This window comes from Natrix helvetica (assembly GCF_964273705.1).
Source record: "Natrix helvetica genome assembly, chromosome: 1".
Classification (NCBI taxonomy): domain Eukaryota; kingdom Metazoa; phylum Chordata; class Lepidosauria; order Squamata; family Natricidae; genus Natrix; species Natrix helvetica.
This window is the reverse complement of record NC_138548.1, coordinates 89461034-89470957: the sequence shown is the minus strand read 5'-3', so window position 1 is coordinate 89470957 and position 9924 is coordinate 89461034. Positions and strand designations below refer to the sequence as shown.

General features: G+C 36.2%; 1 protein-coding gene across 7 annotated transcripts in view; it reads right to left on the bottom strand.

Annotated features, from left to right (window-relative positions):
- Positions 1 to 612: 612 nt before the first annotated feature.
- The window catches only part of LOC309383476 (uncharacterized protein), a 55402-nt gene continuing 46090 nt past the window's right edge, over positions 613 to 9924 (bottom strand). For all 7 annotated transcript variants that reach the window (XM_081936081.1, XM_081936082.1, XM_081936083.1 and 4 more), the window contains exons 22-29: positions 9690 to 9841; positions 9091 to 9235; positions 6390 to 6542; positions 5761 to 5925; positions 4221 to 4318; positions 3585 to 3719; positions 2048 to 2162; positions 613 to 1269 (exon numbers count right to left, since the gene is read on the bottom strand). In XM_081936081.1, the coding sequence (XP_081792207.1) occupies positions 1111 to 1269; positions 2048 to 2162; positions 3585 to 3719; positions 4221 to 4318; positions 5761 to 5925; positions 6390 to 6542; positions 9091 to 9235; positions 9690 to 9841 (1122 nt within the window). In that variant the 3' untranslated portion in view covers positions 613 to 1110. The remainder of the gene's footprint in view (positions 1270 to 2047; positions 2163 to 3584; positions 3720 to 4220; positions 4319 to 5760; positions 5926 to 6389; positions 6543 to 9090; positions 9236 to 9689; positions 9842 to 9924) is intronic.

Genomic DNA, 9924 nt, shown 5'->3' with positions numbered 1-9924 from the left:
CAGAAATTATTATTCTCCCAAGTCTCTCCTCCATGTCTATTGTTGATATTACTACTAGATGATAAAACCTGAAATGTTATCAACCACACACTTAATGTGCTGTGCAATTAGATTATATCTAAAATAATAAATTACTGTGAATTGGAAAACTTCATTTTATGCAACACAAAAACTTCCCTTATGTTATGTCTCATCAAACAACAAAAACTAAAATTAGAATAGAACAGAACAGAATAGAACAGAACAGAATAACAGATGTGGAAGGGACCTCGGAGGTCTTCTAGTCCAACCCACTGCTTAGGCAGGAAACCCTACACCACTTCAGACAAATGATTATCCAATCTCTCCTTAAAAACTTCCAGTGTTGGAGCATTTACAATTTCTGGAGGCAGGTTGTTCCACTGATTAATTGTTCTAACTGTTAAATTTTTAAATTTAAACTGTTAAATTTTTAGCTGTTGTTTTGGATCTGATTCCAAGATCTCAGAACAAGAAATTTAAACACTTTCAAAAACTGCGCCCTTCTCTATTTTTTAATCAGAAAAAAAGATTTCGTTATTGCCAATCTTCTCATATGCAGACTATAGCAGCATTCAATATATCACAGACAAGTTCAGTTCTTAAGATTTTATTTAAAGTTCAGAAATTCATAATGATTCTAGCTTTCCCTCCCTATATTGCACTCTGTGAGCTCCTTGTTATAATCAAGAAGCAAAGAAATTCAACAGTTGAGAATAGTTTTCCCCAAATGTATAGTTCAACTGTTAAAATAAATGTATATAGAAAAGATAGCATTTACAACTGATTTGACAGTGTTAAGATATTCCATATCCCCCAAATATATTAAACATCCCAATTTCAGCAGCTTCTAGTAGTGTGTTTTGATAATGTTTTTTTCTTAGCAAATATATTCCATTGTTACAGAGCTACTCAAATCAACTTTGGAACAACTGGATGTACATCTAAAACTTCTTGTTAATGAAGTTGAAACCCACACCTTATGCTGAAAATATATAAACTGTATCCAGTGCATAGCTTTACAGTAGCTTTTGAGAAGTCCATTATCTCAAATTGGCACACAAAATAATTCACACAGCAAATTCAGTGCATTTATAAGACGCCTGATAGACATAAGACAACGAGAAGATGTAGCATCACCAAATAGCTAAGAAAAAGATAGCGAGATTTTGTCCGTGAGGTCAGCAACTTGGAGCAGAAAATACTTCGTCCCCGAATCCATCTCTTAATAGAAAGTGCTCCTCCTTTTACCTGCACAAAATTAAAGAATACACCTTGCTTAAAAGTATACACTGGAAACTTTTTATTTGATCTGTTCAGTAAACACAGACTTAATTAATAATTGTGACACAAAAACTTTCATAGGCACATAAATTTGATAATGCAATAATAGATCTGATTGTTGGGACTGCTTGCACAAATATTTTTCATGACATCAGTGTGCAAACTCAGTAAAACTAAACAATAAAAGAATTCATTCAATTCTAAGTGTCATATATCATCTGAAGTGATTATACCCTCAGATGTTCTAGCTACTTTATCTATTTCTTTGACATATTTCTTTCTCCAAGAACTAAACTTGCTTTTAAAATTATTATTTTAGTTTTAGGAGATAGAGCTAGTTATCAGCTCAAAGACACCTGCTGAGTTTTATGATTGACTGAGCTTCCAGTCTTAATATCCGCAATTATTTGTATATTTACATAGAGGATTGCCCTTGAACATAGACATCTTAGTAATTCAATGGCATTTCAAAGGGCAGCACGTTGATAGCTATGTATTTTTTTTAAGTGATTCAAATATTGCAACTGTTGAAAGGTGAGATCACATGGCATTTGAGAAAACCACATAACCAGAATTTTGTTAAAATACCGGAATTATTTTAGTTCTGGATGCAAAGCAAAGAACTTACTGAGAATCTAGAGGCACAAAGTCTAATGGGAAATTATTTTCATCACATGTTCTCTGCTTTTTTTTCTGATGTGAGTTATTTTCACATCAATGAGGGAGAGTCATCTTATAATCTTACCTTTTGCACTACAAGATGTTCATTTGGATTGATGACCAGAGCTTCTCTTTCTTCATCAGACTCCATCTGAACAGCATAATCCCTGGGTGATGATCTGTAAGTAGTCATTTCAAGCCTTGAAAGAAAAGTTAATACAGTTCAGCATCCCAGAAATTTCTAAGCCATAATCAACTATTTATGTATACTTTTCTCTGAATCATGATTTTTAATTTTTTTTTTCAAATTACAATGTTAGATTTTCTTACTTTTCAAGCAGGCAAGATTTTTTTTAATTAAAGTCCTATTTGTTTTCTTTACTTATTAAATTTATATGCTGACAAATAATTTCAACTTCTGGTTGCTTACAACAAAAATATAATATAATAATCCAAAAACAAAACATTCCCCCCCACCCCTTATAGCAATTTAATGTAGTAAAGTCTCTATGATAAAAATAATATTAACAGACAAACATTTCTCTACAGTATAATTTTCCTAATCATCACAGCGCACAATAACTAAAAAAAAAACCCACCAAAGAAAAAGTAGCAGGAAGAATAGAAAGTAGAGGGAAAAAAGAAGGAATGATAAAAAGGGACTGTATCATATATGACTTCTGAAAGAGTTCAACTTTCACTGGCTTATACAGTATAATATTATCAAAGGGACCAGCCTAGTTTCTAGAGGAGGACTGTTCCAAAAAGTAGGCACCATTGTAGGAGAAAAAGCATGTTTTTAGATCATCTCTCCTCACCTCATGAAAATGGGCCGAATCTTCCAGAAGAACTACCTCAGACAGGTTAATGGGTTAGAAGTAAAAGTCTTGCAAGAACTTCGGTGCCAAGCCAAACATGTTAAAATTAGCACATTGTGTTGCACAAAAAACTAATCATATGCATTTGTGCAATATGCATTATTAGTGAAGTACTACATCAGTTGACATGTAATTTTAATAAATCACAATTTTAATTATAAAAAAGGGACAGATTTGTTAAAATAACAAACTGAGATTATGGAATAGTATATTAATTAGCCAATGCGACCTCCATTTATCAGATTAGCATATACAGAGATTAGCTCGATTAGTATCAGAAAATATAACGGCAGTCACGAAAGTGATAAATATTATTATTTATAGAGCTATAATAACATTGCATGTTTTATCACTTCAGTAGTAGTAAAATAATATATTTGAATCGATGTTCCGAAATGTATTTAGTAATTGCTTCCTGAAACATGACTCCTCAGGGCAATGTTGGATTTTACAAGATTCTTATCCTCCATAGTTGTACAGCCATATTGTATTTGTAAGTCTGAATTTTATTTCCAAATATTTACAATGTAAAGAAATCCCACAATAACTCACAATAACAATAACTCAAGAAGACATGTTTAAAAAAATTCTTGGTTGTACATCAAATCTAAAGAAATGGCTATTGTGAAGTGTTACATACGTATGTCAGTGCATTCCAGGCCTTGTAGCAACATGTTTTTCATAAAAGACAAAAGGTTTGCCTTTTGAAATCAAGCTCAGTAAGATCTCTCTATGTATGTCTACCTTTTAATCTGTTCCTCAGACAGTCCCAAAGCCTCTTCCACAACTTTTCTTCTATTCCTTTCTTCCGAGAGCCTTTCAGTCAGTCGTATTATGGTCTGTTGCTCTGAATTATGTTGTCCCTCCAGGTCTACAAGTCTAGTGCAAACCCACACATGAAGTAAGTTACACATTAAGAAAAAAATAGTCTCACTTTTATTTTTATTAATTTTTGCTTTTATTCAATTACTAAACTAAAATTACTCAATTTAAGAATTATTTTAAATATTTAAAGTTAAACCAGTGCCCTTTCCTTAAATTATATCATAGTGCAGTTTACATCTTAACCATCAAAATGTATTTTACTACTGCAACAACTATAGCTACCACAATGAGCCCTGGTGGCGCAGTGGTTAGAGTGCAGTACTGCATGCTATTTCTGCTGACTGCTGGCTGACTGCAATTTGGCAGTTCAAAGCTCACCAGGCTCAAGGTTGAACTCAGTCTTCCATCTTTCTGAGGTGGGTAAAATGAGGAACCAGATTGTTGGGGAAAATATGCTGACTTTGTAAACCGCTTAGAGAGGAGTGTAAAGTAGTATATAAGTCTAAGTGCTAAGAGCTATTGCTAAGTGCTACTATGACATAAATAAATAGCAACCTTTTCTTGAGTTGGCTGAGTTCCATATCGTCTATTTCAACAGTAATTGCAGCTCTTTCTTGGGGAGCTCCTGGAGGAACTTCAGTTGGAAGATCGTTCTAAAACAGTAACATGATACGCTATTTCAATATTGATGTTGATGTTCGATACCGTTTTGCCATTTGTGAGAAAACCGTTCATAAAAGTCAAAAATTAAACCTATACCACATTTATTAAAATAAGTCACTTTCCCTTCTTTATAGTTAATTCCAAAATAAAGGAAATACAGGCAGTCTTGCTTAGTGACTGTTCAAAGTTACAACGGCACTGAAAAGCGTGACTTATGACCACTTTCATAGTAGCAACCCATGATCATGTGATCAAAATTCAGACACTTGACAATTGGTTTATATTTATGAAGGTCATGTGATCACCTTTTGCGACCTTCTCCCGAGCAAAATCAATGAGCAAACCAGATTCACTTAACAACCGGGTTACTAACATGTCCACTGCAGTGATTCACTTAACAACTGTGGCAAGGAAGTGGTAAAATGGGGGCAAAACTCAGTTACCAAATGTTTCACTTAACAGCAGAAATTTTGGGCTCAATTGTGGTTGCAACTCAAGGACTACCTGCACGTAAGAGGCTTACTTGCATTTATCATAAAGTTTGCTGGCAGTAGATTACAAAACAAATGTATGAAGGGACAGTGAATAGCTTGAGGAGGGAAAAACTGAGGTTGGGATTAAATGCAACTGATACCCTCAAAAAGAAATAAAGTGAAAAGAACAAAAAGGCAATGCATGAGGTTATATTATGGATGAGATAAAAGGATGATTTGTCTTCAAGATCAAAAAACAACATAGCAGTGTAGTATATGGGAATACTAAATGGCAAGCTAGATTTTAGTTGTACTTTCTTTGTTTTTCTTATTTTATACCTTTATTATTTTTTTGGCCTTACAGATATTGCTTGACTTACTACCACAATTGAGACCAAAATTTCCACTGCTAAGCAAGGAGGTTGTTATGTGAATCAGGCCCAATTTTATGACCTTTTTGCCACAGTTGTTAAGTGAATCACATGGCCGTTGAATGAATCCAGCTATCCGTATTGACTTTGCTGAAAACTGGCTGGCTGGAATGGTCACAAATGGTGTCCACATGACCCTGGAACACTGTAACCATCATAAATACAAGCTAGTTGCCAAATGCCCCCATTTTGATCATGTAACTTTGGGGATGGTACATAAGTCATAAGTGTGTACTGTCTTCTAGGTTTTTAAAGTATGAGATAGAGTTATGCTCTTTGAAGAAAGCAGGGAAAATTACACTTCTTGATCCCTTCCTCTTCCTGCAACTATTTACTCTATTTGGAAAAACTGGAACAAAAGTCTTAAGACTTAAGTGATTTGCTTCTATTTGTAAAGATAAATAGCACCTCAGAAAACGGGTAACTCCTAGATCTACAGAAATTAATTCAAACTTAACTGTGTGGATAAGACTACTTTCTATGCAGACTATTTCTCGGTGTCTGTTCAAAATTGCCAATCCTTCTTACCTGGGTGTTACCTTGAACAGAAGCAACTTGTAGCTGATAATCCCTTTCAAGCTGCAAGTGACGATTTTGGAGGTCATTATAACGAAGTTGATTATCTTGCAAATTTTGGGACACCATTTTTAGTTGAGCAGACAATACAGCATTTTCTTGCACCGACTGCATTACCTACAATAATTTGGATTGGATAAATTCATCAATGTGCACAGAGATGCTAATAGAATCTAAATATTATCATTAGATAGCCAACTTCTATATTAAATCAAAGTTGTGTATTTATTTGAAAGAATACATACAGTATATACACAAATGTATATAATTTCCACATTATTTCTATACTGAGCTTCACACCACTTACTAAATTCTGAATAGAGATGATTAAAAGCTTAGGTTTATGCTAAGGCATTAGCAGGAAGGAAATTAACATTTTGAATACTTATTTATTATATTTTGTAAAGTTAAATTCAACTGGTTTTTTTTCAAATTAACTTGTAGCAGAAGTTAGTGTAGTACATGGAAATGTATTACTGAGTCAATTTCCATGGGCAGATGCAAATTTACTGAGGAAAAATCCATATACAAGTATCAAATACCACATTGGTTGAACAATTTTGCTGTATCTTCTTACTTACCTTTGAGTTTATTTGTTGGAATTTCAATTCTCTCTGGTGCACCTCCTGAAAGCAACGCTGGAGTTCATTCTGTAAATGAGCTCTTTCAGCTAGCAGTTGCTTCACTTGATCAGAGACATCTCCGCTTCCAGCAAGAGTAACAGATTCTAATCCCTTGCACAATATATAAAAGCATGACAATGTAACTTAGGTTGACTACCAATAGTCTACAATGTGATTGCATACAATGTCAATTCAGAATGCATCCTGTTGAACTTCTCCCACTGCTCTTGCCACAATTTTATCACACTATTTCCAGGAAGGTGAATATGAAAATTTATTACTACATTGTATTTATCACTACAACTCTCTGTAGAGTAGACTCCAGAATAGCATGTGCCCAAGATATACATGCCATCAAGCTTCTTGACTAGCCTGGGCTTGAATAAGGATTGCATTGTATTGTATTATAAGCATTTTACCATGCTATAAAAAGTATATAGTGCATATACTTTTATATGTACTAATATGTTCATATTAGTTGATAACTAATGCATGAGAGCTTGAACAGAAACTCATTGGGTTTTGCTATGTTAAATATTTCCAATTTGGGAAGTGAATCAAATCTTTTTTAGGAACTGGAAAATGGGAATTATTCCAATAATATTGTCACACTATTGAATAGAACAGGAATACAACATACATAGAAACCATATACACGAGCCTGTCCCATTAAGACTTTTAAGACAATTAAGCATCTGAAGTGGCAGAAAAATGGAGGTGGTATACTGTACTTTCTTTTCTCTGCATGTGTAAGATAAAATTTCACCACACCTACTTTAGAGTTACCTAACAAACTTTGCAAATTGCATAATTGTATTGTAAATGTTATCACTGACTACAAAATTCTCCATACCGCACAGACTATGCTTAGAAAAGACTACTTCACAAGCTTTGCAAACTAAATATAATCATTCTTACTTCAAGTCTTTTACCTGTATTGCTACTTGCCATTAAGATTTTTTAAAAAAACAATAGTGATATGATGTGCTCCCAAGCCAGTTTCTCTCCCTTGAAAAAGTACCAAAAGACAGTAAAAACTCAAGACACTTTGAACTTTAGCATACTCCCAAATCCCCAGAAGATCCTTTACAACAGTGTTTCTCAACCTTGGTCACCTGAAGATGCGTGGACTTCAACTGGCTGGGGAATTCTGGGAGTTGAAGTCCACGCATCTTCAGGTGGGCCAAGGTTGAGCCTGCTGATTCTAGGGAATCCATCCCTGGTTTGAACTTATTGGCTTCAAATCCTGACTACAGCTACCAGCTGTCCAAAACATCTCCCTTTTGACCAACATGATGTTCTGTGTGAGGCAACACGGTATGAACATGTGCTATCAGATTTTGGTGTGGCGGTGGGATTAAGAATTATGTCTTTTAAAAACACAGTTCCAGACTTTGTCTTTGCAATGCTAAGATTATTGGACACTAGTGCCATCTGGTGGTATCGGAATACAGTCGTTGCACAATAGAAAACCCTGTGTTTGGCTAAAAAGAGAGAGCTGGAGTCAGAAGTGGCCTAGCTACAGATTGTGGTATTTATGCTTCAATAATGCTGCTTATAGTAATGCAGTAAGTATATGAAAAAATATGGGTTTTATGATATTGTTGGCTTGAAGCAGGACATTTTACAATATCAATTTTGTGACTGGGAATATAATATTCCAGGTTTTATACACTAATGGTTGAGGAAACTGACATCCTGGTCAGGCAACTCCAATGTGTGGTTTTCCTAGGCCCGGGATGGCGAACCTATGGCATGTGTGCCACAGTGGCACGCGGAGCCATTTGTCAGGGCACGCGAGGCGTTACCCTGTCAGTTGGCCAGCTGAGTTCAGCCTTTTTTAAAACCATTTTTCACTCTCCCCAGGCTCCAGAGGCTTTATAGGAGCCTGGGGAGGGCGACAAGAGCCCCCCCCCCCCCCGGAGGTTTCAGGAGCTTCCCTGAAGCCTCCGGAGCGCAAAAAAATGGGCCTATGGGCAAATAGGAAGTTCGGGAACGGACTTCGGTTTGCTCATAGGCTCGTTTTAAGCCCTCCGGAGGCTTCAGGGACCTTCAGGCGGCTTCCCTGAAGCCTCCGGAGGACTAAAAAGGACCCTACGAGCTCTCCGGAAGCTTCTGGGAAGCCTCCTGAAGGTCCCTGAAGCCTCCAGCTTGCTCATAGGGTCCGGTTTGCTCGTAGGGTCGTTTTTTGCCCTTCGGAGGCTTCAGGGAAGCCTCCTGAAGGTCCCTGAACCCCCTGGAGGGCCGGGGAAGGCTCTTTTCACCTTCCCCAGGCTCCTATAAAGCCTCTGGAGCCTGGGGAGGGCGAAAAAAGGATGGAAAAATGGGGGGGAGTCGCGCCTCTCTTGCGTGCATGTGCACTGGGGGGTTGCGCATTGCATTATGGGTATGGCACGCTTGCGCATGACCCCCCTGCGTTCCCCCCCTTATGGCACGTGAGCCAAAAAAGGTTCGCCATCGTTGTCCTAGGCTGTTTATTTTCATTTCAATTAGTTTTATTCTCTTCAATTGACTTATTCCCAGGAAGCCTATTTAGATGCATGATTTTTATTTCAAGGTTTTTATGACTTGGAAATTGATATGGATAAAAATTCAAAATTTAATATAAAATGCAAACAATATATTTTGGCTATTTTGCTTGATGGCGTAGTGGTTTTACCTTCACTGAGTAATTGCTGCCAGGAGGTACAGCTCTTTGTGTCACTTCGTGGTGCACTTTTTTTAGTTCTGCAACCTGCTTTTCCTTTTCTAAAAGAGATCCTTGAAGTGCTTGAGATTCTGTCAGAAGAAGATGGTTTTCTTTTCTGGAGCAACAACATTAAGGTAATAATAGAGTTAGACTATTTCATGAACCTAATCTTAACATTGAGCGTTCTTGTTTCAATTTTATGAGGCTGGCTTGAAGAAAAACATACACAATGAAGAAAAATTAATTAAAAATATGAATCCAATACAAGGTCTAATGTTACCAGTAAGGTGTCCTGGGACTTTAGTCCAATATATCAACTATATCACATTTTCTCACGTTACTATGAGATCTGTCCTGCTGCTTTGGTTGCTCTTTCTGATCTTTTAAATGTAGTATCTTAAGCTTTTAAACCAAAAAAAGAGATTACGTATAACAGAAAGACACACCAATACACCATACCAGCTAATGTACAGGTGATACACAAGCTCTGTTCTCTTTTGCATATTGGGGGGGGGGGGGGAGAAGCAATCACAGACTTTTATAAACAACATTTAAAATTAATTTTACACCTCAGAGCAACTACTTCATTCTGGTATGAGGCTCTTTCTTTCTCAGCTTCTTCTTGGAAAGCTTTTGTCTGGTTCAAGTCTCTCTCAAGTTCATCTACTTTGGCTTTCAGTTTCAATATGTCATTTGTTGCAGAATTAGTTCCTTCTTTGGCCTACAAAAGAGAAATACATTAAGAAAACATAATTAACTTTTTTTCATGTTTGCTATAATTACTTTTTTTTTAACCAGTAAATT